The sequence below is a fragment of the Protopterus annectens genome, chromosome 5.part0 (assembly GCF_019279795.1).
Source record: "Protopterus annectens isolate FY-2018-M chromosome 5.part0, PAN1.0, whole genome shotgun sequence".
Lineage (NCBI taxonomy): Eukaryota > Metazoa > Chordata > Ceratodontiformes > Protopteridae > Protopterus > Protopterus annectens.
The window spans coordinates 760,156,040-760,171,314 of NC_056735.1; the positions used below are offsets into that span (position 1 = coordinate 760,156,040).

A 15,275-nucleotide genomic window follows, 5' to 3' on the forward strand; every position below is an offset into this window, starting at 1 on the left:
AACTATGTAAGCAGTTAAGTGTTATGTTAGATGATAATAGGATTTTGATTAGAACTGATTTGACTGAATATACTTTGTGATGTTACTTATTATATAGCGATTAGTATAATCAATGGATCTAAAACATGTATGAATTTTATAAGAATATATTTTTTTATCTTCTTTTTTAATTTAAGCATTCAAACAGTAGCAGAGAGAAGCTTGATTTGATCTTGGAGATTACTGGATGTATTTGGATAGGATTGCGATTACTATTCCTATGAGGGAAGAAGAGATTAAATTAAGTTTATTTCTACTATTTCATAGTATACTTACTTTCTTAATGGTGTCTATTATTACTGTTGTTAAAATAGCTCATCTGACAATATTAAAATTATAAGCATTAGATTTATACATAAGCAATTCAAGTTTAATAGGAATGGTTCATTAGTAACAGCATATAAAGAGTTTGTGATACCTTTTGTAAACTATGACATATTTGAACTGTATTTTCATTAATGTTAGACAATGGATGTAAGAGGGTAGCTTAAATAAATACTTAATACTTAAAGATATTTAATGCTCAAATTATATTCTTACAAGAAACACATCGTACACAAGAGGATATTGATTGCACTGTACTTAGTAGTTCTCATTATAAACAGAAAAGAAGAGGTGCAGCTATATTATGGAAGAATCCTATACCTGAAATGTTGAATACTTATAATGATGAGAAAGGAATGTTACGTTTAGTGACACTAGGATTAAAAGAGAAAATAGATACTTTAATGTTTACTGGATTCTGGGAACTGTATTAAAAGTTGTTAAACATCAACTGGAAGAGATCATTCAGATTTGAAAACTAAGTATCATATTTGCAGAAGATTTTAACTGCACATTATATGATAAAGATTCTAATGCTGTTAATAAACTCGGAAAAACAGCTTCAGTTAAATAGATTTATTTAATATCAAAGGCATAAATGAGTTTTTGTGGGCAAATTCATTATTTTTTACACACTTCTCATGTAGACATGGTGCACAATCCACTAGACAGGGTATATGTTTCTAATGACGTAACTACAAGACTAGGCAAAGTTAAAGTAGTTTCTTGCCCACTACCAGGTCATAATGTGATTACATTTGAAGTTATGCCAAATACTAATAACAACATTGCTATTAAAAGAATATCAGCACATATAACTAATTTAAAATAATTTAAGGATTTTTTATAACATAGAAGTTCAGACTTTATAGGTATAAATTGCATAGAAGGTACCTCAGAGACATTTAAATGGGATTCTTTGAAGGCATATTTATATGGCAAAATTATATTCTGGTATATGTGACACCCTGACCACACGTGCAAAACTGGACAAAGGGGTCGAGGAAGGATGGATATAAACAAGAAAAAGCAATGGGACAAGGAATTAATAGAATTAGAAAAAAAATCGACAAGTTAAAATTAGATATTCAAAAAGTAAATACAAATTTAACTGAAGAATTTAGTAGTTTGAATAACAAATATATAGAAGTTTTACAACATAAAACCATGATAAATTTAGAAAAGATTAAAATGAATTCCTATTCTTCAAATCCTAAATATATGCACAAAACAGCAGCTAGATCAAAAATGATTTTTAAATCTAAACATATTAAAAAGATCTACATTCCAAACAGTAAAAATAAGGTTACAGAGTAAGAAGACATTTCAGGGGCGGCCATGGTAGTGCAGCGGTTAGCGTTGCCACCTCACAGCAAGAGGTTCTCTGGTTCGATTCTCGGCTGAGGTGCCTTCTGTGCAGAGTCTGCATGTCCTCCCTGTGGTTGCATGGGTTTCCTCCGGGTGCTCCGGTTTCCTCCCACATCCCAAAGACATGCTGTAGGTGGATTGGACACTCTAAATTGGCCCTAGGTGTGAGTGTGTGCGTGTGTGTGCCTTCTGTGGAAGGCTGGCAACTCGACATTATAAAACTCCACTGCCAATCATGAGTGGACAGGTGATCCGCTGTGGCGTCCCCTAACCACGAAAAAGCTGAAAGAAGAAGAAGAAGTAAGAAGACATTTCAGGAACTTTTAGGTATCACTTTAGTAAAATTAATCAATACAACCCAACAATGGATACACAAGACGAAATAAAAACATTTTAAAGAAGCATATGAAGAACAAATTGTCGAAAGAGCAAATGAAACTAACTGATAAATCTATCTTAATGTCTGAATTTAAAACTCAAATTAAATTAAAACCCAATAATGCCCCTGGAAATGATGGCATTATGCCCAAATTATTTTGTTAAAAGTATATTCAGTAGTTAAAGGACTACTATCAAGTACTCCACCTTCTTGGAAACATGTTTTAATTTCTCCTGTTCTAAAAGCAGATAAAGATCAAGCAAATGCTCACTTTATAGACCAATTTCATTACTAAATATAGATTATAAAATATTCATGGCAATATTTTCAAATAGAATGAAACAATTTCTTCCAATGGTAATACATGAAGACCAAAGTGGTTTTATAATGAATAGAAATTCATATCACAACATACAGGAATATTAACAATAACAGACTATGCTCATAATTCCAAAGAAAAAATAACCTTGGTAAGCTTGGATATTAATAGTACTTTTGACTCAGTTAACTGTGAGTATTTATCATCAGTTTTGAGGAATATAATTTTTCAAATATTTTTTCACAACTTATTACACTCCTTAATGAGAAATTATTTGCTTACAAAAAAACAGGTTCATATACTTCTAAGTCTATAACAATTATTAAGGTTACAAAACAGGGATATCCTTTATCACCATTATTTGCTTAAGTAATAGAACCATTTGTAAACTACATAAGATCAAACATAAATATTAAAGGTATTACAATAAGTTATAACTTAAATACTAAAATACAAGTTTTTGCAGATGACATCTTACTGACAATGGACGTCAATACTACTTCTCTCCCAGCTTTAATTCAACAAATTTTTCAAAAGTCAGGCCTTGATTTTAATGAAAATAAAACCAAAATTTTACTTATAAATTGCAACACATATAAATTCTCCAAATATATTGTAGAAGACAAAAACAATTATATATTTAGGAATAAATTTGATAGATAATGTCAGAGATATAACACTTAATTATATTAATAATTTGGAGGCAAAACAATCTCACTAATAAATGGAATATGCTTTTTTTCACAATGGAAGAAACACTGATTTGAATTAAAATGATTACTTTTCCAAAACATACATAATAAAATCTATATTTCTTCCCTTATAAAGATTTTATAAAACAGTATAATTCTTTGATTCTGAAATTCCTCTGTTTCTTAATAAACCTAGACTGGCATTAGATCATCATATAAGAGACTGGTCATCAGAAGGTATGGGTTTGCCAGATTTAGAAATACATTCCTTATAGTCAGCCATTAAAACCATAACCTTATGATTAAATTGTAACTATACTGCTAAGTGGAAAGTGAGTCGAGAAAAAAATAGGCTAAAATCTAATCAACTAATAATAGAAAACCATAATAAAATATTAAGGAATAATTTTTATTTGTTAGAGATTATTTCTCAGAAAGTAGAAACATACCAATTAGATCATATTATATTACTGAAATATTAAGCATATTTAAAATTGTATATATAAAAATACAACGTATAAAGTATGGCTGCTTTTGTTATTCACTACAGCCTACACTCAAATTAGTATTAATACATTTACTTTAATAAAATGATAAAATTAAAAGAGAACAACTTGATATTTTGGTCCCAGATAGTAATAAAGGAGATAATACATACTGTAGATTATATTATAAATACATTTGATATGAATAAAGAAATGTGGTGAGATACACACATCTGTTGACAATCCACAGAACACAGGACTGAGTTAATACAACCAACAATAAGAAACAAATACATTTATAGAATATTTAATTAATTTAGCATATCACAGCATAACAAGGAAAGGTATTTTTATCTAAAACAGACAAAATGGTTAAAAGTACAAAAACATATTATAAAAGGAATTATTGGGACTATTACAGATCAATCAATAATGGATGCCCAAGTGAGAAAGATAAAAAAATATTGCTATCATCAAAATATATAACATTTTGATGTTAAACAAAACATACTATTAGTACATTATTACTCTCCTTTAAAACAGCATTTTCTTACACCAAAGTAAAAACAAGAAATCTATGATCTATTTTATACTAGCATAACAATCACTTATTCTTTCTTCTCTTATCACAGTGTCTGCTACTACACTTAATTCTGGAAATGTTTCCTCTATACCTTATTTTGGCGTCTTTCACCACCCAGGTCCTATTTAACACCACCTCTGCTTTCTTGTTTGACAGATATCTGTTGCCTGCTTGCTTACTAGGGCTTCCTAGTCCTAAAGAATTTAACCAATCCTCTGTGTAGTCTTAAAATAAAGTCATCATTCAAATTCTAAACATTTAAAATCATCTACATATGACTTACTAGTTTCTATATGGTACATTTATATCCATCAGAAAAAAAATGTTGCACAGCTAAATTACAGAAAAGCAATCCAGTCTACCGAGTGGTAAATAAATATAAAGAGAGGACTTGACTCACTAGTACAAAAACTGAAAAAATGTATATTCACATCTAGGTTAGGATACTGAAAAGAAAAGAAAGAACCATATTTACAAATTAATTGATTTATATGGGAAAACCTGTTCATAATCACAGATTTCAGCTGTGTATTGACAAAGTGCTGCTGCAGATAACACTTTCTAATATCTGTTCAGCAAAAGTAGTAATGTGGAGCTAGCAGCTCAATCTTGCAGTTAACATATCTCTTTATCTATAGCTACACACACACACACACACACACACACACACATATATATATATATATATATGGGTTTTTATGACTTTATTGAATTTTTGGAAATTCATATGGTGGAGACCATTTCATTGTGTTTCTGAAAAATGAAAACATATATAAAAATCTACGTTTTTGCAGGGGGTGTGGGAGGCTGTGCCCCCCCACCACCCTGCAAATTATATATACCAATTCCAAGACAGCACTACAGTGGGCAAAAGTGTAAATTCCCCTTTGAAGCAGTTCTAAGTAGATCAGAGTACAGTGGGGATCAGAGGAATTTACCCTTTTCCCCATTTAACTGGGATCTTGGAGTTGGTATATATAATTTGCAGGGGGTGTGGGGGAGGGGGATCTTCTCTCTGCAAAAACACAGATTAGTTTTCCTTTATATATATATATATATATATATATATATATATATATATATATATATATATATATATATATATATATATATATATATATATACATACATATACACACACACACACACACACACACATATATATATATATATATACACACACACACACACACACACACACACACACACACACACACACACACACACACACACACACGCATATATTTTGTGCATGTTTGGAATTTAAAATTGCATTTATAGAATGTACATTTCAAATGACCATGATATGTTCTTAACTCTGCTGTAAAGGAAAGTAGAGCCAAAGTACACAAAGCTCACAGTGGAGAGGTTTTAGTTTAGTCCAAATAACACCATGCAATGATAAAAAAAAGTTATACAAAATCATTTTGTTTAACTCAAGATTTAAAGAATGTCATCGTTCATTCAAAAGTGAGTAAGTGATAGTGTGTGCAGTATATTTAACTGTTTCCTATTCAAAAGGTTAAAACTCTGGACTAAACTTCATGTGAACTTGTGCAGTGAAGAATAACTAGAATTTCTAATGGTATACAAGAACTCCAGCAAATATAAGAAATGATATTGCATATGCAAAACATTCCTTAAAATTCTAACAGATCACAGCAACTCTGAGTGTGTATTGCTTATTAGTGCCTTTAACTGGCCAAACTGTCCCCATCAATTAGCTGGGTGTCTTCCTATGATGCTGTACCAGCCCAAGGACAATCTACATTAAATCAGCCTTATGTCTCCTAGCTAATGCAAAGCTGTAACTAGAGTGGGACAAGGGAAGTTTTGCCCTAGGTGCAAACCGTTAAAAGGTGCGATTGGCAGTTGTGATGGGGCACAACTGCATTATCAGCAGGCATCTAAGATATCATTAATGAATGTCAATAACACATTTTCAGAGCATGATAGTATAGTAACTGTAGCAAATTGATGCTGCAGTTATAGTTCACAGTGGAATACTTTTTTTCATCTTGAACTATGGGAAGAGAAGACCATTAACCTTTGGGATAAGGTGTGCTTTGCTTATTCTGAGCCCAGCCCCCTCATCCCTTATCAACTAACTTCCTTGACTGTAAGACATTCGTTACCCATACTTCCACCATATGAAACAATAAGGTGTTGTCAAACCTAAGTACAAAATTGCTAGGAAGTAATTAGCTGGTCAATGCAGCACACACCAGTGAATGCTGAGCAGAGTTGTGTGAAATTCTGGACTGTGACTAGGACTGTATGCAAGAACACAATTAAATAACTCAGGCTGCAGTGCCAATAGGGGAAACTATCAGCAATTTACATGCATTCCATCTTCCCTCCTTCAGCTGATACATGTACACATTAGCATACCTAGTGTTTGCCTGCTGATATCTATGAAAGACAATGGTAGTCTTGCTCAACCTCTTATGCTCAGTTTTTGAATGAAGCTCCTACAAGTGATTATGTGGAAATATGTCTAAAAATGCCAGTAGCCATAAAGCTGCTAAGTGACTTGCCTACAGGATACTACTGCAGATCCAAGTATTGTGGTGAATAGCAAAGCCCTACAGTTGGGAAAATTTTACAAAGGCAAACTTCCATGATGGCCTCAGTGATAATTATAATGTTAAAAGGTCTAGGCCACAGTCTTTTGAAAAACAGTAGACCTGTCTTCTTCCTGGAAGCAAGAGAAAGTCCTCTCTTAGAAATTCAGCTAAAGTAGAAGAGAGAAAATGGAAGAATTTCCATAACTGAATGGTGCATATGAAAGGAGTGGATGTCCAGTGGCTAGTAAAAATATCAAGGGAATGCAGCAACAGAGTATTAACAAATGTGAACATTAAAGAAAATAACCTGATTAAGAAAATAAATGAAAAATGCAATTAACCTCTTTTCTTACACAATCTTAAAGGTAAATCCTGACACTTACCACAGTTGCAAGCAGTTCTTCTCACTTTCCTGAAGGTAAAAGAAGTCCTCGTTTCTCTCTTATTTAGAGTTAGATCTCTAATATCATTAATTACTGCTCTAGACATTTGGTTCTCAGTTGCTTGAACCACATCAAGTTTTCTTGGTGTAATCCTGTCAATATAATGCACACAGTGTTTCAAAGAAATCTTCACTCTATTCACATTCAACAAGCATATCAAACACAAACTGATGCATTAACAATACAGGCACATTTCCAAGGTCAGCAGTTCTCATATGTATTCATAACTTGCTCTCTTTGACATCCCACTGCACCAAAGCTAATGGCTTACATGGCATTTTTTCTTATTCTCTGATTTTGTTCAGATCTTTCCACACATTTCAACGTGCTGTTTTATGACAGCACCTGCCAACAACTCCTTTGCGTGGCATTTTTAATATAATCTTGCAACGCACTGATAAAGTGCTGCCAAGATTTGTGGTGCAACTGTTTCTCACTGTGGTAAAAAATCTCAGTATTTTAGAGTCTACTTTCTTCTCTGATTTACAATAAAATGTGAATATATGAATATATATATTTGCGTGTTTATACATACATATAGAGAAAGAGAGAGAGAAAATACATAGGAAGGTGGAGTCTGAGAGGTCACTGTCCTTTAATATCCTTTTATTTCTGGAGATCTTAAGCGGTCATAATTTTAGTTTTTATATTACACACCCACACCCACACACACAAAGGAAAGATGAGAAATATTTTCTGTAGTTCTCTCAAACATTGTGACAGGATGAGAAATATTTTCTGTAGTTCTCTCAAACATTGTGACAGCGTTTTTTATATTGGAAACACAAGGGTATTGCAGTTTTTTTTAGCTGATTTATAATTATTTACAAGGACAGAAGGTATTTAGCAGGTTCGGCTTTGTTGCTGTGGCAATAATCATCAAATAGTTGATAGGAGTTCATTTATAAATGTGTTTCTCTACTGCATTCTCCATTATATACACACATACACATGTGATATTAAACTGAGGAATCCCTTTCTTCAAGCATACACTACTGCAGCAAACCACAAAGGATATCAAATATGAAATATGTAGCAATTTTCTCTCCCTTCAAGATGATATGCCAGGAGAAGATAGTCTTACGGGCAAACTATAGGAATTATTTTGCCCCAAAATAGGTTTCTCTTCCAGTGTTGAGGAAGTCTGATGTCTTTTTTTTCTTAATGTGGACTAAAATATAGTTAACATTTGATATTCTGAGATTCACAACTTCAAGACTCAAAACAGTGAGACTGAATAAGTGAAAATGCGGACTTGTACATACCAAGTCAAAGATCACTTTTTCTCAGACTATTATTCTATATTCCCTGAGATATGGTGATCTCAGAGATGGTGTACAGAGGGGTGTTAGAGACTTGCTCTTTACATTGAGGGTGTATAGAAGGGCTTTCTCTCCTGGAAAAAAACATGAAAGGACAACAGCAATTTTTGACATTCACTGTTCTGCATTTTTGTACTTTTTTGGACTTCTGTGACTTGCAGACACAAGTCTGGAAATTACAATAGGGGGCCCTGAAATATCCTTAAGATCTCTTTCACTGCTGAACTGTGCCAAAAAGGAGTCATAAGTTTTGAACTTGTAACAGTTTCAAAATCCATGGGTGAAACAATTGGAGACATACACATCATGTAACACAGGACTGGAAAGCAAAGGTGAGCCTGAGGGAAGAGCCACTTCGCTTTGGATACTGTCCTTGGCCACTGTTAGAGTATAGCTATCACGTGTTACTCATCATAGTGACAACGGTAACTGATTAACATGTTTACTCCAAATGATGCCAGAAACAGGAGAAGTCTATACTAATGCTGTTGCAGGTACCCACATAGCACTGGAAGTCCTGTGTTTTACTTTGGTTATTCTTTGTTAATTTTGAGCTTCCTGTTGATGTTTCACACTCATAGTGCCACTGCTGGCTTCAACAGGCCAAAACAAGTATATAACTGCGTTTTGCCTTACGAAAGGTATGTGATATCTGGACAGTAACATGATATGCATTTCTGCAAGACATACAAAAATTTGTGCACTTTTGGATGTGACTTTGCCAATGAATAGTTTTTAAAGGTTGCCTCACTGTCTGAGCCATTTGCTGCCAGACAGCATAGAGCTCAAGTACTATGTTGTACACAATCCATTTTCAGAAATCTCTCAAATTGCTTGGAAATAAAACATGGTTCAGTATTACCTGCTAGATCTTCAGGTAAACCAAAACTACTAAACATTTCTCATAGTCCACTGTGGTAGGCAAGATTGCAATTTCTAGCCACTTCATATGAACATTACAGCTAAAACATTCTCCTCAAGGGGTCCCACAAAGCCCACATGAACACACTGTGACTGATGTTCAGGTCAGTCTCCTTGAAACTGTGGTACCAGCTTTGGAAGTTTTCTTGCCCTCATGCATGTCAAAAAAGCCCTTGCCATCCCCACAGTTCCGTTATACAAGCCTGGTCACAAGAAGTAACTTCGGGCAAGCTCTAAGACCTTTCCTCAGTGTTTAGAATGCAGCTGATTTAAAAATTGCAATTTTAGGGGTAGTGGAATAATGGCTTTCATTCTACTCAAAAATAACTATAATACACTGGCAACTCCCATCTTCTTGCATGATAAAGTTTTGTGGAGTCTTGTAAATTCTGCAGTGATCAACCTTGCAATTCCAAGTCAGTGGGCTAGATTCAATAAAGCCTCCACTAAGTGTACACGATATGTATTCAATAAAATTCTTATCACATTTTTTGTGCTTTCTAGTCACACAGGAAGATTACACTAAGTGTACATGTAGTCTACACTTTGTGGTAATCTTTATGAATCCCTGTCAACATTTATAGTTGCAAGTATATCAGTAGGAAAACTAAAATTAGGAGGAAGAAGGTGTGAGTTATGTCTGTGTTGTCTGTTCACTCAAAACAGTGTACACTTAGTGTTGGCTTTAATTTAAATTAATTTAAATTGATTGTACACTCAACCACATTGGTTGCTTTGGGTTAATTAAGTTATTTAAGCTTGGTTCTGTGTCAGTGCGCTCAACTGAAGAAGTTTTTAAGACAAAAACGTGGTATACTGTTGATATAGCATTTATGTGATTACTGCTCATTCTGTGTCTTTTGTACGTCAATAAAGGCTCTGTGCTGGAACATTTGGATGTCCGGTGCCTATGCTTTGTTTTTTAGTGTAGGCTTTATTGAATCTGGCCCAGTGACTTAACATTATGAATATGGACAAGCAGCACCTCTCACCTGACCTACAATGACAGCTGATGTTTTTTTTTTCTTTCTTTTGTGCAGACTAGAAGATTTCTTTTGGAACAGTAACTGGTAGTGACAATCCTGCAATGCCATCTGCATTCCCATGCAAAGCTGACATTCAATAATTTATTTAATTCATATTTATTTATTTATTTATTTCAGTTTGATGACCGGGGAGGTCCACTGGGCTCAGGAGCCCATTTTCAGTGGAGGCCCGGGGAGAAAAGCTGCACATTACATAATAATATCAAAGATAAAACAAAAGATAAAATTAAATTCGGTTCAAAGATACAGATACATGTAGATGCAACAGTCAGCCTAAGTGATAAGAATACTGGTAGATTGTGAATCAGAGACATTAAGAGGTATAGTATTTACATAAACATATGAGTTGTGTATTGACATATTGACATATGAGTCATATATTGACATATGAGTCATATATTGACTTGGTTGGTTACAAAGGTTACATAGAGTGTGAGTCATTGTTATGGCAGAGTAGTAGAACAAGCATAAATGTTGGGGAGGGGAATAAAGGGAGAGCAAACTATTTACAATACATACATATATACACATGACAACAGTAGACAGAAAGTAAATCCAGGAACAAAGTTGATGGTAGAAGGAATTGGTATAGAAATACAGTTAGTGTGTATGAGAAGACAAACGTAAGGATCAGATCTACATCCTGCTTGCAGCTAAAGAGTTTCAATATATGGTCCAAAAATCAATGTCAGGGATTTTTTTATCAGTTAGTATTTGTCTAGCAATTTCAGGAATATCACCACTTGGTTAATACATCTTCTACAATAGTTAAGCAGACCAAAGAAAAAAACAAAGCTGGTTTATGCTATGAAGAATTATAACCTCCATGGTGACTTTATACTCTAGATGAGGCATTGCTAAGGCCAACAGCATCAATCACATGTCCCAAACATTCCAGAGATGTTTTCAAAAGCTCACATTTATGTTTATAAACATGTAAGCTAAAGTTTTTCCTAGGTTCTGAAAAGCTGCATCTAAATTCGTTATGCTGGCTTTGTCATTTGCCTATGACCCAAATATGATCCAGATAATACTGTACTCTTGGTAAACGATCTAAAAGTTGGTCCATAACTCTTTGGAAGACATCTGGAGCTGAGGCAGTGCAACCTGCAATGGAGTGTACAGGTAAAGTCTCGTTTGCATTACAATAATTCTTGTGACGCTATGTCAACCTGCACCAATAAGTAGGCTTGTCACACAGAAATCTTACTGAATTTCTGCCCTCCCGCTGACATTACAATCAAGTCTATGCATGGCAAAGGATACTGCTCTGCACATAATACAGAATTAATATATTTAAATCCCAAAAGATGTTGAGTAAATCATTTCTGTTAAGGATCATTACAATGGTCCATTTGCCGTGTGTTGATGACTCTTGCCTTGACAAGGAGATCCAAGGCTGCTTCTAATTTGGGTTTTATTACAGCATATAGTACACATCTGGCCTTCAGGAATTACAGCTGACTTTTAGTCTTAACATTCAATTTCACAAGGATTTGTTCTGTGCTTATAAATTATCATTTGAAAACAGTAAGCATCTTCAACACCCTCACAGCAATTTGTCTATTTGTCAGAATCTGAACTTCAGACTAGTTTAACGAATGGTTCTGAAAAACCACAATCATAAATTTAAGGTAGGATAATTTCCCTTCGCTACTTACAAAGCTGTAGTGTCTAATTCCACCTTGAAATCTGTGTCCCTCTTCACAAACACAGATTATCTGGTGTAAATCCTTAAAATAATTCAGTTGTGCTGAAACTTCTGTTTGCATGCAGTCACAAGGATTTCAGACCGTTGCTCCAGTACCAAGCTACACTTGCACTAGTTGACCTTCTACCAATGAGGTAAGCAAGTGGTAGCAGTGTGAACTCCACACACAGGTAGGACAGGGAGTAAAGTGTTACTTTAATCATTCTGCTCCTGCTGAAAAGTGCAGGATTTTATTTTGTTCCATTCTGCACCTCTCTACCTCCCCCTGCTTCCTCTGTTGCCACTTTAGTGCTCTACATACCTGCTTCCTCTGTTGCTGCTTTAGTGTTCTACATACACACTGTATGTGACCTTCTTTTTCCATGTTTAAATCTTTATATTACCATTCTGGTGCATGATCTCTTTTTTTTGCACAGACCCAAAATAGTGGTAAATTGTGTTAACAGACATCTTTTGTATTCTACATAACGTATTCAGCTGCTGAGCTACTTTCAACAGATAATTTCCTTGATACTGCAATTTTAATAGCCTTTTATCAGGTCATGTTCACTACAGTCAATAAACATTTATAATTTTAATGTGCAGCTCTACAAAGAATCAACTATAAATGGTTTTATTTAAAGCATTCTTAAATTCACAGTGTTCAGCCAATTGTTTCAAAACTATAAAAGTGCACTTTAGTTTCCCATTCTTCTTGGAATAAGTTATATAAATGGAATCTCTCTGTAATTACAAGTGGTTTGGGAGAGAAGTGACTTTCCAGAGTCTTCACTGTCTTATTACATGATCTGGTTATCTGGCTTTACACTTTAACCTAACCTGCACAACAAATCTAAAATTTAGTTTTCGTTACACTCTATTCAGTATCATTTGCAAAAAAAATAAAATTCAAATTTTTCTGGATAACAGCTCACATTTTCATCAGTGTCCCAATGGATCAGTAACAGCAGACATCCCGCTGTTTTTACCACACGTTTCTTTCAGTGTCTCTTTTTTATTTTCTCTTCAATTTCTTTCAGATAGTGCTATGTACAATTTCATTTTCTCCCATACTCACATACTTCCCTGCCAGCTTTACACTTTCTCGACTGTAGAAAATACGATGTCTTACTGTGCCACAATCACAATCTTCCAACTGAAAATGAGAAGAAATGGCTTACCTCTTGTTTTTTTTTGTTTTTTTTTGGTTGCTGTGCTGAGTTCTACAGAAGAAGGTTACATCACACTGCCAGTTCACTCAGTTGTGCTGAGTCAAGAAAGTTTCAAAATAATGTGCAATAGGAATCCATTTACAGAATTACTACTTTACTGCATTCTCTCTCCCTCTCACACTCCCAAGCATAACCAGTAAAGGCAAACCCCACAGGGCATCAAATAAGCAACAGGTTCCCTAGGCAGCAATAGATCACTTCTATTTCATATCATACTACTTTAAAGAAATCTCCACAAGTATTATGTCAGGACTGCACACAGTCCAATACTAACAGGTATGATGACATATGTGATGATATGGGCTAGGGGACAGCATAGCTAGCTGGAGTTTTGTAAAACGATTATATCCTTTGAATATCAAACTGATGTGTACAAGATGCATGTGTTACAAATATATTGGAACTGTACTGCATTTGAATATCAAAATGCATTTGGAAAGTTGCTAGTGTTTTTTTCAATAAATATCTTTATTAAATTATCAAGTATGACATAGGCAATCTCACATTTATATAAATGAAAAACAACACCGACACCACTTTAATTGCAAACATTATACATCACAGACACCATTGAAACAACTGTAGTTGCAAACATTACACATAACTTATAACCTATCCAGTCACTGTCAGTTAAGCCTTATATGACTCATTCAAAACTTGTTTCTTAAACCTCATTCCTTCTCTGCATATATTGTTCCTACAATTCCCATTTTTTCCTATGTAGTTTGCACCTTCCCTTTTCTAAAGAACCCAATGCCAGTTGTTCTATCTTGTAAAGATGCTAATGTTGAAAAATGTATCAACAGTGGGTCCTGCTGGACAGAAAGGAAATATACATGCAGGTAGCAACGGATTAAATGTAACCAGCTAGCTTACTTTAAGAAAAATAAGTAAAATTTAAATGAGCTGTTAAACCATTAAAATGTCATCCCACTGTGATGAATAGGACCAGAGGTGGTAGGTTTGGAAGAAGCCTTGTTTTTTACCTTAAGTAAAAAGAGGGGAAGTGTTGTGATAGTTTCTTGGTCTCAGGCCTGCCATAAACATTAGAAAAGTTCTAGATATGCATTTTTACATGTCTATGCTAAATTCCTCTTTCAACTTCAAAAAGGGACAGTGTGGGAACCTAGAGTCAGGTGACCAGAGGAAAACATTCTTTCAGCCCTGGAAATAATATATTTTTAAATATTACAGGGAGTAATCTCCCAGAGTAGTGAGTATTCTGTTTGGGAGCCTGACTAGAAAGACTGCTCATGTAATTCATCTTGCCTTGTCCAAGTAAGTTACTGGGGAACAGTAATTTCTTTACATCAGTCAAGAATATATAGCAAGTGTAGTTTATTACTGTTTTTGTACATTTGTCTGAGTCTGTCCAACAATATTATTTTTTTTAATATTTCCTGTGATTTGAACTCTGTGGTTTGCTGTATATATATATATATATATATATATATATATATATATATATATATATATGTACACACACACACACACACACACACACACACACACACACACACACACACACACACACACACACACACACACACACTGTCATAAATTCTCCCACCCCTTCTACATTACCTCAAATTCTACCACTTTATCTTTTGGTGTTGTACCACCCAAGTAATACAGTTCCTTCAACTCACACGCTCCATCACACAATGATATACTCATCTTTACTACCCCTTTTGCTTGCCCCATACCTCCTTACCTTGTATGAAAAACAGTTTCTCAATGGATTTCAGTACCCAAAAGGCCACACTGTCACCCCAGCTGTAAGTCCTTGCACCGCTTACCAATCATACAGCACTGTGACCAGCCCCACAACCTGTTCACTCTATCAACATACCAATCCATGATAC

At 34.4% G+C, this 15,275-nt stretch overlaps 1 protein-coding gene across 1 annotated transcript in view; it reads right to left on the bottom strand.

Annotated features, from left to right (window-relative positions):
* Positions 1-15,275, bottom strand: part of ALKBH8 (alkB homolog 8, tRNA methyltransferase) — a 1,100,659-nt gene that overhangs the window by 102,116 nt on the left and 983,268 nt on the right. Inside the window, exon 8 of the mRNA XM_044072605.1 lies at positions 7,140-7,291. Coding sequence (XP_043928540.1) covers positions 7,140-7,291 — 152 coding nt within the window. The remainder of the gene's footprint in view (positions 1-7,139; positions 7,292-15,275) is intronic.